The 16,625-nt window shown below is 33.6% G+C and overlaps 1 protein-coding gene across 1 annotated transcript in view; it reads right to left on the bottom strand.

Annotated features, from left to right (window-relative positions):
* Positions 1-16,625, bottom strand: part of ELP3 (elongator acetyltransferase complex subunit 3) — a 145,085-nt gene that overhangs the window by 78,807 nt on the left and 49,653 nt on the right. Inside the window, exons 8-10 of the mRNA XM_077152883.1 lie at positions 10,395-10,556; positions 8,717-8,843; positions 6,051-6,244 (exon numbers count right to left, since the gene is read on the bottom strand). Coding sequence (XP_077008998.1) covers positions 6,051-6,244; positions 8,717-8,843; positions 10,395-10,556 — 483 coding nt within the window. The remainder of the gene's footprint in view (positions 1-6,050; positions 6,245-8,716; positions 8,844-10,394; positions 10,557-16,625) is intronic.

Here is a 16,625-nt window from a genome sequence, read left to right as displayed (position 1 = left end):
ACTCTTCTCCCATTTGTATTTATAACTCTCTTGATCAAATTACCTATCAAAAAACCATTGCTACAATATTTTATCCAACAGCACATTCAAAGAATTCTATACCATGACCAGGGGTTTTTAATCCAGGTATGCAAGGGTGGTTCAACACAAGAAAATCAATTAATACTACGTTAACAAATTGAAAGGGAAAACCCCCCACATGATCATCTCAATTGATGCATAAATGGCATCTGAAAAATCCAGCATCCTTTCTTGATAAAACACTTTGAAAGGTAGGAATTAAAGGAAACTTCCTCACCATGATAAACAGCATATATAAAAAACCTACAGCTAACTTCATACTCAGCAATGAGAGACTTAAAGCTTTCCCTCTAAGATCAGGAACAATCCAGGAAGCCTTCTGTCACCATTGTTATTCAACACTGTGCTAGAATTTCCAGTAGAGCAATTAGGCAAGAAAAAGAATTAAAAGGCATCCAATTAGGAAAGGAAGAAGTAAAATTTTCACTATTTGCAAATGACATGATCCTATATTTAGATATTCCTGAAAAAACTATGACAAAGCTATTACAGCTAATAAACTAGTTCAGCAAAGTGGCAGGATACAAGATCAACAATGGCATCATCAATCTTGGGGTTTGCCCCTATGAAACTTATTCCTGCAAGTGATAGGCTAAGTATATTTAAATTAGGCCTAAGAGTCACCCCCAGAGACTCTCTTTTGTTGCTCAGATGTGGTTGCTCTCTCTCTAACCCCTCCCTGCTAAGTGACACATGACTCCCAGGGGTGTAAATCTTTCTGTCAATGTGGGACAGAACTGCCCGGATGAGCCGGGACCTAGCATCAAGGGATCGAGAAAGCCTTTGACAAAAATTTTTTTTCCCCCAAAAGAGGGAAGAGAGAATGAGACAAAATAAAGTTTCAGAGGCTGAGAGATTTCAAACAGAGTTAAGAGGTTATACTGGAGGTTATTCTTATGCATTATATAGATATCCCTTTTTAGTTTATGGTGTATTGGAGTGACCGGAAGGAAGCACCTGAAACTGTTGAGCCGTGTTCCTGTAGCCTTGATTCTTGAAGACAACTGTATAAAGAAACAGCTTTTACAATGTGACTGTGTGATTGTGAAAACCTTGTGTCCGATGCTCCTTTTATCTACAGTATGGACAGATGAGTAAAAAATATAGATAAGAAATAAACAAATAAAAGGGGGAATAAAGGTTAAAAGAAATTGAATACACTGAAATGTTAGTGATCAATGAGGGGGGGTAAGGGGTATGGTACATATGAGTTTTTTCTTTCTTTTGCTGGGAAGATGCAAATGTTCAAAAAAATGATGCTCGTGATGAATACACAGCTATGTGATGATACTGTGAGCCACTGATTGTAACCATATCAAGAATGTTTGTATGTCAACAATGTGTGTTTGTTGTTCACACACACACACAAAATCAGTAGTATTTCTATACATTAATAATGAGTTATCTGAGGAGGTAATTAAGAAATCCATTTACAACAGCAACTAAAAGAACCAAATATTTAGGAATAAATTTAACCAAGGATGTAAAGGACTTGTACACAGAAAACTATAAAATATTGCTAAAAGAAATCAAAGAAGACCTAAATCATGGATTAAAAGATTAAATATCATTAAGAAATCAATTCTACTCAAATTGATCTACTGGTTCAATGCATAACCAATCAAAATTCTAACAGCCTACTTTGCAGAAATGGAAAAGCTAATTACCAAATTGGGTTAAGGGGGCCTCAAATAGACAAAACATATTGAAAAACAAGAAAGATGTTGGAAGACAAACATCCTGATTTAAAAACATATTACAAAGCCACAGTGGTACAAACAGCATGGTACTGGTATAAAGCTAGACATATTGCTCAATGGAATTGAATTGAAAACTCAGAAATAAACTCTTCGATCCATGGTCAACTGATTTTTGACAAGAATCCCACATTCACTCAACTGTGACAGAAAAGTCTCTTCAACAAATCGTGCTGGGAAAACTGGATATCCATATCCATGAGAAAAAAAGAGGGCCCGTTTTGTAACCAAGAAATCAGGATTTAAGGGACGACTTTAATTACTGAATCGTTATATAAATATGCCTTTTTGCTTTCTGGCATATTAGAGTAGACAGGGAAATATCTGAAATCTCTGAATTACAATCTAGCTGTCTTGATCTCTGATAATGGTTGTATATTTATCTTCTGTTCCTGTGATTGTAAAAACCTTGCGAATAACCTTCATCTTGTTCCTAGTTATCCAGTTTTTGAACTTTAGAGTCTTACAATCACTAAAGATAGCCCCTAATGTTTGTTAATGAAGGGTCTTGGGTAAGCCCAGAACTAACCCACCCACAAAGTTATCTTGATAACCGAGAACTGCATCTAACCAAAGTGGGCTCACCTGACATAGGCAGTGGCTGACTTAAACCTACAAGTCACTTAGACCCCGTTCCGCCATTTTCTTTCATACATTCTGTGACTAAGCATGTAATCAATCTGCACATGCTCAACAATCAGAATACTGCTAGTTACATCATCTGGGGCCACGGTGCTCATTACCCTAAACCATGCCCACCTTTTCTCTAACAAAACTACCCGAATTACTGCAGTTCAGGGTGACAGATTTTGGGCTGTCTGCTCTCTTACTACAAACCTAGCAATAAACTCTTTCTCTTTTTGAAACCCTGGTGTCTCAGGAATTGGTTATTGAGTACAATGGGCAGAAGAATCCATGGCCTCTGTCCGGTAACACTTTCTCACTTCCATTACAATTAATAAAATTGTATTAAACATTATAATAATGAAGATTATTCTACAGATACTGGAATGCAAAAATGTAAAAAGCATATTTGTCAGTGTACAAAATTCACTGTTGCGTAGCATGGATCCCAATTACATCTGGAAATTGTGGGGAAAGATAATGTAAGTCTTTTATTAGTACATGTAGGTGACTTTAACGTAGTTTTACAAGTATTATCTTTTTCATGTAAATATAGCACTGCATAGCAAGAAATTAGGATGAAAACAGATTCTGGATAATTAGTAATATTTTACAAACTGTTAGAAAAAGTATATAATCATGTATGCTCAAAAAATAAATTACACTGAGATCAATAAAAGCTGGTACATAGCAGAACCCAAAAACTCATTAAATTTACTAGTAAATGAAATACCATACTATACCTTCACTAATACAAAAGCTTAAGTCTAGAATTTCAGTGAATATTTTTTTAAAAAAGTACTTTACAGTATAAAATAAATCTGAAATTTTTTATGCAGTACACAGAAAATATGTGAATAAAAATGGCTAAAAAGCAAATAGCAAAATATGATAAATCTGAATGAGCTCTTATGCAGGTGGCCACAGTAACAGTTCAGTAATATCCAATACAAAACAAAAAGAAACGCAATATATTTGAAGAATTCTGTTAGTGCTTATGGAAAAACCAATGATTACTGAATATTAGTCCACAGCAAGCTACATAAAAAAAAAAAAACAGAATGAGAAGGAATTCTAACGGAAACTTGTAAACTAAAAAAAACCATAGCTATATTAAAAACATCAAAAATGCTATAATAAAGATTTTAATCTTTGTACTTAAAAAAAGAACTAGAAAGTGATCAGATTCAAAGAAAAGTATATTATAAATCCCAGAATATAGATGTCTTGACATCAAAGCTAGAATCCAAATGACTCCCTTCACCAACTGAGTTATCACTATTTTCAAATAATAAATTACCCTCAGACTCAGCAAGGACATTACTATGTTTTTAAGGTTATTTCACCATTACCTCTTACTTTACAGTATTTCATTAAATTTCAATTCACTCACACATTTGTGAAGTAATAGAGCATCACTTTAAAATCTTAAGCTTAATATACTCCTTCCCGTCATTAACCCTCTAAGTCATGTATTGATAGAGACACATAACTGATGGTGCAGCCTCCTGGAATCAGTTTATGGATTCTTACTGACCAGATCTCCAAAGAACGGAACCATTAACAGGGTTAACAGAAGAGTTAAGAAGAGGGAGGTCTCCTTAATAAGCTACATGTTGCTTATCCATACTGTCATGCCTTCCTTTTCATAGAACCTTTTGGTTATGTTATATACATGTTAATTCTTCATGTCATGGCCCTTTACATTTTTCCATAGATATTATATTTGCTGATTTTGCTTTCTTGATGTTCTTAATTCTCAGCTGGTGATTGGTCACAATAAAGCACCACAGTGGTTTTTCAATTAAGTTTCTAAAATTAAGCTTTAATGTTATAGTGATGTTCTGTCGTTTTTAACTTACAGGTACAGTTGTTAAGAAATTTAAAGCTGAAAATGTAGGATGATGACTTAAATTCTTCATCTGCTTGTATGAACTATGTCTTGCTACTTTTGGTAAGAAAACTGTTATCTATAGATGTGAAATTTGTACCTATTCTGTGAAGTTTGTTGCCATGCTCTGATAGCCGGGGAGTAGAATCTTCACTATTCTCTGGGTGTCCAAGTCAGTTAAATTGTCAGTGATTTTTTCTTTTGTCTCTCTTAATGCTATCTATTGCATCTTTGTTTTCTACTGTATTAATTTAAAAGTTTTTGGAAATGAGCTCTAACTTACGAAAATCCTAGCTTCCATTAGCCTTATATATCTATTTACCTGATCAATGCCCCTACAACACCAATCTTGTTGCTGATTCCCCTTCTCCCCATTTCTGTAGACAGTCTCTTCACCCTACTCAGTTCTGACATCTTGTGCCAGACCACCTCTCTGTGGAAAAATCTTCTGCAACATATCCAGGCCCCAACAGCCCACATAGGCTCCAACGCCACTGTTGCTTCCAGTTGGACGTCCTCCTCACCCTGCTTTGGGCCCCTGTGGGTCCCTACAGCCCCCATGTGGATGCCTATGTTGCTCATTATCTTTTGGTCTAAATTTTTCAGGAAGGGTTGAAGAAGAAAGGGAAGAACAATGCATATACTTTTAACAGCTTAACTTTCTATTCAACATGTCCTTAGCAGTCTTAGGCGTATTTCAAAAATCAAGATCATATAGGCAATTTAGATCCTAGAATTAGGCAAATAATTTAAAAATTAAGAAGTCAATATATTGTGAAGAAGGTATGGTGTCTTTCACCCTTTAGGCAAATTCATTATTTTATATCATTGATAATATTTCTTTAGTATGTGATAATTTCTGCTTTTTAGTATTTATTGTTTTATATTATTTTTAACACAACTGCTGTGGTCATGGGTTACCAGTCATAGCAGCTGAATACACAGGCATTTGTAAGTCACCTTTTGGATTTGGATTTGTAATAACGGAACCTGGGTCATTTTTCTTGGGGTGTTGGGAATGTGCCTAATGACCAGCAAATACAGGAATAGTTTAGTTAGTATTGTAGATATATAACTTAAGTAAATTTGTGGTTCCTACAATTTTTCTTCAAAGTTATATCATTTCTCTAGTAAAATAAATAAATAAAACAGGCGTGTGACTGCAAATGAGATCTTACTTTTTCTCTCCTAAGAAAAGTGCTAAAATTATTTTATTTTTTTCATGTCATCAGGTTTATTCCACTTTTTCCACATTTACACTGATAACTATCAAGAATGATTATTGCTACTTTTTCTTTTTCATTTAGAAGTTCTAGAACAGGGATAACATACCCATAGCTAAATTTCCTCCTTCCACAACCAATATCTACACTGAAGCTGACCCGAAGAGGAAATCCTGATCTAGGTCATAAATTCCTTAGAAGCAAGTATTGTGCATATTTACCATCCTCAGTCCATCTCCTGGCTTATGAATGAATGGACAGATGAATACATGAATAAATATGATATGGGCAAACTAGTTTGGACATGCTGTCCTTTCATTTTCATCCCTCTTTATTTACAGATAGCATTCCAGATATTCCCCATTTTTAATTTAAAAAATTTAAAACCCTCAGTATAAAATCAGACTATTCCCATAAAAAGCTATAAATAACACTAGTCATCAATTACTTTTGGAATTAAAGATGATATACTACCTCTGTACTCTGTACACTCGAGTCCATGGAGGTACAAGGGCTAGGATCCGAGCCACCAATTCTACCAGGTCACTAGGAGAATAACTCTTATATCTTCCTGATTTCCATAGCTCATAAAGCCCTGTTCCACGAATCACGAGAGTAGGGTAGAGTTTCAAACCATCAGGACGAAAAGCAGGGTTCTCAAAAAACTCCTGTGAATGAGAATAAAAAATTAATCCATCAATAGTTATATGGCAGTCATCCATACTGAATTTTCAATCCTGGGTCAGCTTCTCTCACATACACAGCAAGCCCTTGTGCTATCACCTTCCTTTCCTTTCCATCAAGGGAGGGTATGCAGAAAGAACAGAAACTTCCTTTTTAAAATTAATAAATGACTGGGACAAGCATTTGTGTTCAGACTGTAAGTCCCTCCACAATTCAGCCCCTCTCACTCTCATCTCATTTGATGCAACCCCTCACTTCAGCCTTTACAAAGACAATTTTCTCTAACTGGAAAGATCATCACCTTTTCACTATTTACCTTTCAGATCTCAGTTTGAATGCCACTTCTTCAGAAAGGCCTCCCTGACCTTCAAATAATAGCTATACCACCAAAAAAAAAAAAATTCCATTAACCCCTATACTTCATAATTAAATAATTATTTAATTATAATTAATTACAACATAGTTAATAATTAAAATTATTATGCATATTTTAATGTCTGCCTTCATCTCCAGACTGTACCCTCTTCTAATAATGTAATATATTTAATTGTTTAAATTTTTAAAAAGTTGTGGGAGAGATAATCTGGTCTACAAAATGTAAAATATTTACTATATGGCCCTTTACAGAAAAAGGTAGCTGGCTCCTGGATATGTCTATTTTGTCCTTAGGCCAAGTGGTATCATCCCAAATCTGGGATACACAATGTCTAGTTGTTATCTGAACTCTGAACAACACATCTAATTCATCTATTTTTGGCATATTCATTTCTTGTACTATATCGTTCCAGTTGGCTGCTTATTTCTTTATCTGAATACAATAAGGAGGGTTTAACAGTCATTCTTTTTTCCATTACTTTGCACTGATGATTTCCTCTTATCTTTCTGCATGATATGTAAATGCAGGAATGATGACAGAATTTACAGTTGCCTCTGATCCTCACCTTGGCATTAACATCTGTATAGACAATAGCAATGTTCTATACCTTGTGAACCATGAAAGCCAAAATCCATTTTATCTTCCACTCCGTTATTCTTGTTAAGTGTTCTTTAACTCGCATTTCAAGGAAATCTAACTATAGATGCTTTTGATCTCTCTCACTGATTTCTATCACATTCTTAAATGCTGTATACTGAGTGCACCATTTGGTTTAGAGATATTCTGCGGGAATTGTGTGTGATTTTCTCTGTAACAATTATATCTTAAACTTCATCAAGTCTTTAATATTCTATAGCCATCCACAAAGAGGATGTTTGCAAGCCATTTTCCACCTAATCTGAATCCACCTTCTCATTTTCCCAAACAAAGCTAACAGGGATAAAGAAGCCATGAAAACCTGAAAAACAAACAGAACTAGATATTAACATTCAAATAATAGAAAGGCTGGAAGAAAAAGAAAATATACGTTTAATGAAATCCTGAAGGAGAAAGGCATTTCTAAGTTTAGAAGCATCTGAAGAAATCATCAAGGGGGAAAAAGAAGAAGTAAAGTAAAAGGCCAATGGTAGAATGGGGTAAATATTTGCAACAGATTAAAAAAATAACAAACCCATTAATGTCCTTATCTAAAATTCTCATATAAATTAATATACTACATCCTAAAAAGGAAAAAAAAACACAATTCCAAAAAGATGAAATATACTACTGCAATTATAAAATGCAAATTAAAATGGCACTTATATCCACTAAATTAGCAAAGACCGAAATATATGTACATGTGCGTGTGTATTATGTATGTTTATGTGCAGCAACAGGATATACATACACAGAAGAAAATTATTTTGGGGAAAAGATAACCCTGCTGAAATGAGTGTAAACCAGTACAACCCTCTGATAAGCAACTCAGAAATAGTCTGGGATTCTTAAAATGTTTATATCTGATAATTCTGCAGAAAACTTATATTAAAGAAATAATCCTATATACTATGAAAAGTTTTGGATAAAGTTGTTGACTGCAGTGTTAATTATAATATCAAAAAGTATAAATATCCTAAATTTTGAAAAAATGGTAATATTTCATGATTAAGCAAACCATAGTCTACTCATTCAATAAAAACAAGACATTTAAATATGTTAACAAGTTAACAGAGGCCAGTTCTCAACATGGATAAATGCTTGTTATAATATGTTAAGTGAAAAAGCAATTGAAAAAATTACCTATATTTATATGTAAGTTTAGGTGTGTTTGTGTCTATATGTGGATAAACAACCTCACCTTCAAAAAGCCTAAGCATATAAAAACACTGGAACAGAATATATTAAAATGTCAGGATTTTGTCTGGTGTTGGGGCTATGTTATGACAACTCCTTCTCTTCTGTATTTCCAGTATTTTATAATGAGGATATACTGCTTTTACAATGGAAAACAATTAACAGTAAGCAAGCAAACAGAAAGAGCAGAGAGGATAGAAGAAGCAAGCAGAAGCATTCTAAATTAGATTGGTTTAAGGTAACTTACTGTAAACTGTTCAATGTCTCTTTCTAGTCCCACATTTGGCAGATCAGGCATCATATGAGCTACAACTTTGAAACCAGAATCTTTGGCCAGGTGAAATGACTCACATACTGCCTTTACAGTATGGCCCCTGAGGAAAGAAATTCACTACCTGTTACACAAATAAATGGGCAAAAAAGATAATATAAGAGAAGAGGGCAAATATTCTCTAAAACATGTAACAGAAATTCTGTAACTAAGAATCATATCTTATGAAGTTATTTTTTATATGCCCATCTCTGAGAATCCTTGGAGGTGAGGCATTTTAATTTTAAGATGTTTCTCAGAAATTCCTTTATACACTTAATTAAAGTTCTGAAAGGAGATGACCAGGCTAGTAAGAGTGAGTGTAAACTAAAATTATTCAGCTTAACATCATCAGTCAAAATAAGCTTACTAACATAAAGATATATTTTTAAAAAAAATTGAACTCAAAACCATGCAAATGCATCAGCTTTCTATGCTCTTTCCTTTAAAGATCTTGTGAAGTTATTTGTAGAGCAAAGAGTGAACCTGTAGTACAAAATAGATTTAATATTTTTCCTTTAAGTCTCAGATTAGATGGTCACTTTCATTAAAAGCTTCCCTGTCCTTTAAGAAACTCTCTTTTTCCATCTCCACAGGCACCTCTCTAACATAATATCTATTACTGCAGACCAACCAGTTCCCAATTTTAGTCTTCCTGTACATGAACACAATCTCTTCGTATTAATCTTTCTCAAGCATAATAGCCATGAGATTCTTCCCTATGCTCAAAAGTGTTCAATAGATTTCCAATACCTAAAGGCAAACTTCCAATCCCCTTAGCCTGGTATTTTCAGTGGTCATTTCTAAAATCTCAAACAGTGTGTTTCCCTAGGTTACCTTTACGTCTTTCTCTCAGCTCAACCCCAATCATGTCTACCGAAATGCTACTAAAGTAAAGTAGCCTTTAAAGTGCAATTTAACACCTACTTACCCCCGGAACCCTGACTTTACCTTCAAGGTCACTGATCTCTGCTGCCTAATAAATTCCTGGAGTCTTTTATTTTTCACTAATTTAGTAATTAATCATAAAGTTCCTCATGCAGGTAACCTTTCACATGTATATTTCTCCTCAACTCAATTACGTATCCAGAGGGAAGAGAAATTCATATGGTTCAACCAACCCCTTTAGCTATAATACTATTTTTTCCTTCCTTACACTCTTGTGTATCTCCATTTGCAAAGTGTATACCCACTGCCTCACAACCTTTCTCTCAACTTTCTTCAACTACCATCTGTTTCACAAAAACCAGTCTCTCACACCTTATGCCAACTTCCTTTTTGTTCAAATTATCTTCTTTTTTCCCATTTCCCCAGCCTTCTTTCCTTTAAATTACTGACCCTGAACCCTGGATTCTTGTTTTCTATTAGAGAAAGGCTGTTTATGACAAGAACAGAGAGAGACGTGAGCATGTTTATAAGCTATTGGAAAAGAGCCAGTAGAGAAAGTTTTAAAATGCAAGATAGAAGGAATGCAATTAAGAGCACAGAGAGAAGAAATGAAGGAATACTTCTTTTTCTACTATTAGTAGGAAGGAGGAAAAGATAGACATGGATGCAGAATTAAAATCATTAGGAGCAGAGAAGGTTTGCACAAGATCATCTGCCACCACTTAACCTGTTGGTATCTCTGGCCACATCTTCATACACACTCTGCACCCCAATCTCCAGTCTTGTGCAGCCATAGGTCAACATGTCACTTAAATGCCGCTTCATGCAATAATCTGGTCTGGTCTCAATAGTAATTCCAATACACTTTGTGAGACTTCTCTCAGAATACCTGTAGAATAAATATAAAAATAAACAACTTGCCACAATTACAGTATGTACTCTCATTCAAAGGACTGTCTTCTTTTAGTTCTCCCAGTGTAAGACTGTGGTTAAGTGCATGGGCTCTGGAGCCAGACTGCCTAAGTTCAAATCCTGGCCCTGATTTTTCCTAACTCTGCAAACGGGAGTACTATTAACTTCTCTGTGCTTTGGTTTCTTTTATCTGCAAAATGATGATAATAATAGTATCCACTGCACAGGGTTGATGTGACTGAATTAGCATATAGTAATGTTACCAACATCATCATTATTATTATTCTCCTATAGTATACTGCAATCATACTCTCCTTGAAAGCAGTGAATTCAACTGTGAAAACCCTACATTTCAATTTCTAGCAGCCATTTTTCACATAAGTGAAAACCGTCTGCATGACTTATTTCCCACTCCATATTTTAGAATCATGTTAAATAAATGGGAGGAAAAAAAAGAAGAGAGTAAGGTAAAAGACTTTTCACCAAGTCTACAATTTATAAAATCAAGAATTAGCTTCCTTTTCCACTATAACCAGAAATCAAATTTCAAAAATAAAAATTTGTATTTTAAAAATATGAGTGTGAAGAATGAATAAATGAACTAGGAATAATTGGGGACACACTCCCATAGCAGCCACTAAATAACTGTACTGATTATCTTTCCTCTTACAGTCAACCTAGAAGGTGCTAGGTCAAGTACTTTACAGAAAACAAAAAAATACAATAGTTCTTATCTCAGAGATCCTTAACAATCTAGCTTTAGGGATAAGACACACAGAAAACCAAGGACCACTAAAGAACAGAGAGCTAGAACTTGCAGAAATATAAATGGATATAAATTATTTCTTGGGAAGCCTACTTCTATTTCTCTAAGGAAGATGGTAACCTACAAAAGTGAAATCTATCATTACTTTTATTTCCTTGTGCCAACTATGAAAATACTGAAGGAAGAGAGCACAATGATATTAAACTCCCTATTATCTTCTAGAAGCCATCTTTGATTCACTCTAAGAACGCTGTGGCATCCAAGAGAATATCTCTCTCTACTATCAATGTGTGCAACTCTTTCAAAACTCCTGTCATTAATAAAATTGGATGTGCCTTAACCTAGTCCTGATTGAATTCTCACTAGAGTGCTAGGCTCAAATTCCTAAAAGGCCTAAGGAACATTTCCTTCATGTACATCCTTCTACCTCAAACTCAAGCCATTCAAACAAAACTGCAAAGAAAATTATAATGGTAGATAAAAAATGAAATACAGTTAAAGATTTGTTTGGATTACCACTAACATCTGGGGTTTTTAGTGTTATTCCTCAGTAACAGCGCCACACAAAACACTTTCTTCTTTTCTTCCTATAACCAGATCTGGCAAATATTTCAATAAAATCTGATGTTCTGCACAATGTTGTTAGTGATATCCTAGACTTATGAATTACTGAAATGGATATTTGTTGTGTCTCAAAACATAAAAAGAACTAGTCTCCCACCCCCCCGCCTTTTTTTAGATAGTAGTCAAGTTTGCTTCCTGAATATTGGTAGTTATGTTAGAAGGGTGTATAAAAACAACAGTGCCAACATAAACTGAAGAAACAGAGGCAAGGCATTTTGATTTTTAAATGAGAACTACCTATGATATATTAACCTGGTGAAATTGTAGTTTAGAGACTAATCATGGACCCCTGCTCCTTATCATGCTATTTTAGAAGGCTTAACATTTCGGGTTCTGACTCTCAACAGTTAACAACAACTCTTACAGTCTGATCAAAGAGCTGAAGAATTAAGAGCAATACAAGATTATTAATAGAGGAGAAAAAAATGAGAGATATTGTATCCTTTTAATATTACATCCACATTCAAATTTAGGGGCTATATATATATAAACATATTGTAGAAAATTTGTCAGTCAAAAGGCGAATGTTAAATGAAAACTAACATGTAAACACGTCCTCCAGACAAAAATTCACATTTTGATAGAAATCTTCAAATCACAGGATGTCAGAAAAAGAAGTAATCTTAGAGGCAGTCTAGTCCTTTCTCCTCATTTTCATAGATGAAGAAACTAAAGCACAAAACAATTAAGTAGTTCAAGCCAGGCAATACTGTTAAGATCATTACAGAAATAAACCTGGAAGCTAAGTCTCTTGATTCTTAATGCAGTTCTTCCCACCGCATTCACTGCACATTTGTGAGTACCTTCTATCTTTAAGACACTGGGTAGTAGATGCAAGGGATCCTTTCTCTTTTTCTTAAGAAGACATTCCATATTAAAAAAATAAATACATTATATGGGATTGGATAATAATAAGTATTCATTAAAATTAATTTTCTTGGGTACTGGAAACCAATGCCAGTGATTAAAAAAAAAAAAAATTCATTAAATTCAACGACAGATACTCAGCTTCCCTCTGCAGTAACTATTAAGTTGTGAGGCTTCCTTGATGGACTTTTGTAGCATCTAACATGGGGTATATGGCATAATGGGTTTTAGCTGGATCTTCCTTCAATTTCAACATTGAATTTAGTACGTATGTCACGTGGCTTAAATTTTTTAAAAAGTTACATGTTAATGTATTTGGCATAGCAAAATCAATAATGCAGGGACGGGGGGAAAGGGACAGTGGTCAGCTTCTGGTATGACTGAGAAGCTCCTATCAAACCAAATGTAATGCATATAACAACTATAAACTCTGGATAAAATATAAAAAGCAACTACCTGAAGATAGAGAGTGTGTGTGGAGGGGGGCAGGAAGTGAAGGAGAGTCAACAATGAGAAAAAAAACAGTTACAGCAATAGATGAATTTCCCATTTTTAGGGCTTTTATTAGCCTAAGGGAAGGCCTCTATCTCAAATGTTAAAGGAATCTCTTCAGGCTGAAACAAAACAAAACAAAACAGATGGAAATTCAGATCTTTAAAACAGAATGAACAGCTTCACAAATGGTAAATATAATGACAGTTCCTTTTAGTTCTTTCATGTACATATGCCTTTTTAAAGCAAAAATTATAAACATTATATTATGGAGTTTATAATATATGCAAATGTAATGTATATGACAACTGCAAAGGACAAAGAGGTGTTAAATGGACCTCTATGGTTGCAATATTTCTATATTTTATGTGAAGTGGTGCCACAATAAATCTAAATAGACTGTCAAAAGTTAAGGATGCAGGCGGTGCAACAGTGGCTCAATGACAGAATTCTCGCCTCCATGCTGGAGACCCAAGTTCGATTGTCAGAGCGGGCCCACGTCAAAAAAAAAAAGTTAAGGATGCTTACAATCAATGGAACTGTACCAAACGGACTGAACCCTAAGTTAAACCATGGACTACAGTTAATAGTATAATTATTAAAATGTGCTTTCATTGATTGTAACAAATACAGCAAACCAAAGCAAAGTCGTTTAAACAAGAGTAATATATGGATACCCTGTATTTTACACATGATTTTCTGTAAACCCATAACTTATCTAATAAAATAATAAAATAAAAGCCGTAATTATAATAAACAAATTTAAAGCCTAAAAACAGTTATAAATATTTATATTAGAAAATAATAAAAGGTCTAAAATGCTGGCCAAGCCTCTATACCTTACTTAGAAGAACAAAGTAAACCACTAGAAAGTAAAAGCCAATAATAAAAATAAAAGCAGAAATCACTGAAGAAGAAAACAGATAAAACAACAGAGAAAGTGAACAAAACCAAAAGTTAATTATTGGAAAAGAACAACAAAATTGAGTTCCCTAACTAGAACTGATCAAGAAGAAAATACAGACTATCAATATCACGACTGAAGAGGGGTGATCATTAAGATCTTACAGTCATGAAAAGCATAAGGCAATATTATGAATAATTTAATGACAAAAAAATTTGTCAACCTGGATAAAAGATATATTCTTTGAAAAATATACCTAATCAAAACTGACACAGATGAAACAGAAAATCTGAGTAGTCTCATATCTATCAAAAGAATTGAATTTATCATCTAAAACTCTTCCAAAAAGAAAACTCCAGCGGCAGATGGTTTCACTGGTGAGTTTTAGCAAATATTTACAGAAGAAATAACATTTCACACAAACTTAGAAAACAGAGAAGGAAACAGTTCTTAATTTGTTTTATGAGGCCAGGATAGTACTAATACCAAACATGACAAAGAAATTACAAAAAAGGAAATTATAGACCACGATGATCCCTCATGAGCAAAGTTACAAAAAACATTTACAAAGTATTAGCATACTGAATCCAGCAATATAATATATATTGAATATTCAATATAATATAAAAAGAATAATGCTTCACGAACAAATAGGGCTTATCTTAGTATGCAAAGTTAGTTTAATGTTTGAAAATGCATCAGTGTAATCTAAATTATCAGAATAAAGATAGAAAATCATGTAATCATTTAAAACAGATACAGAGAAAGCATCAGATAAATCAGTTAATAATAAAACCTCTCAGCAAACTTCTTCAATCTGATAAAGGCATCTCAAAAACCCCACAAGTAACATCACAGAGTACTGAACAGTGAACACTTCCTGTATAATTTGGAACAAGATAAGGAAGCCCACTTTCACTATTTCTAGTCAATACTATACTGAAGATTCCAGCCATTGTAATAAGACTTAAAAAGAAAAAAAAGCAGCACAGCACACAGGCCCAAAAGGAAAGTGTAAGTGTCTGCCTATGCAAAAAAAAAAGAAAGTGTAGAACTTGTATTTGCAGATGACATGATTGTTTATGAAGAAAATCCTAATGGACTTACTAATTAACTTTTAGAACTAAGTAGTGAATTTAGTAAGGGAACAGAACATAAGATTAATATACAAAAATGAACTGTGTATCTACATACTACTAGTTGCAAGCAATTTAAAAATGGAATTTTTAGAAGTTCCATTAATTAAAGCATCAAAAATCATAAAAATACTTTGGAAGAAATTTAACAAAAGGCTTGCAAAACCTCTACAATGAAAATTGCTGTGAGAAATTAAAGAAAATCTAAGTAAATAGGAAGATACTATATTCATGGACTGGAAGAACAAATATTGTTAAACTCTTAATTCTCTCCAAATCGTTCCACAATGCATTATACACAATCCCAACCTCATTATACATTTTATAAAATTTACAAGGTGATTTTAAACTTTACATAAAAATGCAAACCACCTAGAATACCTTGAAAAAATGTACAAAGTTGGAACACTTACACTACTTTGAATTATTATACTTTAAGACACAAATATATAGTATATACCAAGATATATTAATAATCAAAGCAGTTTAGTACTGGCATAAGGACTGAAAAATAAATCAATGGACCAGAAGAGAACACAATTCCACAACCATGTGATCATTTGATCTTTGATACAAACCCAATTGGGAAAGTAAAGCTTTGAAACAAATAGTGTTAGAGCATTTGGATATGCATATGGGAAGAAGGGAATCTCACATCATACATAAAAATTAATTCAAGATGGATTATAAGCCAATATATGAATGATAAAACTATAACTAGAAGAGTACATAGGACAATATGTTTGCGACTTGACAGTATAGATAGCAATAACCGTTAAAGAGAAAACCTTCTAAATTAAACATCAAAATTAAAAACTTCTGCTCCAAAGTATCATTAACATAATAGAAAAGTTACAGACTGGATTTTTGTATTTGCAAAATATATATCTGATAAAGGACTGGTATCCAAGATATACAACAACCCAATTAAAAAAAAAAGATTTTAATAGACACTTGATAAAGGAAAGACATACAAATAGAAAAAGCACATAATAAAGTGCTCAACACATTACTCATCAGGAAAATGCAAATTAAAACCACAAGATACCATTTTACACCCATCAGAATGGCTAAAATTAGACTGACAATGCCATATGATGGTGAGGGTATGGAACATTCATTACTAGTTTAAGTACAAATGGTACAACCACTTCAAAATTTTTTTCATAAAAAGACTAAATGTATGACCCCACAATTTCACTTCTAGCTATTTTGTACAAGTAAAGACTTGTATAGAAGAACAGATAATCAAACAGT

This window comes from Tamandua tetradactyla, chromosome 3 (genome assembly GCF_023851605.1).
Source record: "Tamandua tetradactyla isolate mTamTet1 chromosome 3, mTamTet1.pri, whole genome shotgun sequence".
NCBI classification, from domain to species: domain Eukaryota; kingdom Metazoa; phylum Chordata; class Mammalia; order Pilosa; family Myrmecophagidae; genus Tamandua; species Tamandua tetradactyla.
Note: the sequence above shows the minus strand (reverse complement) of the source record. Positions and strands in the feature narration are given on the sequence as shown.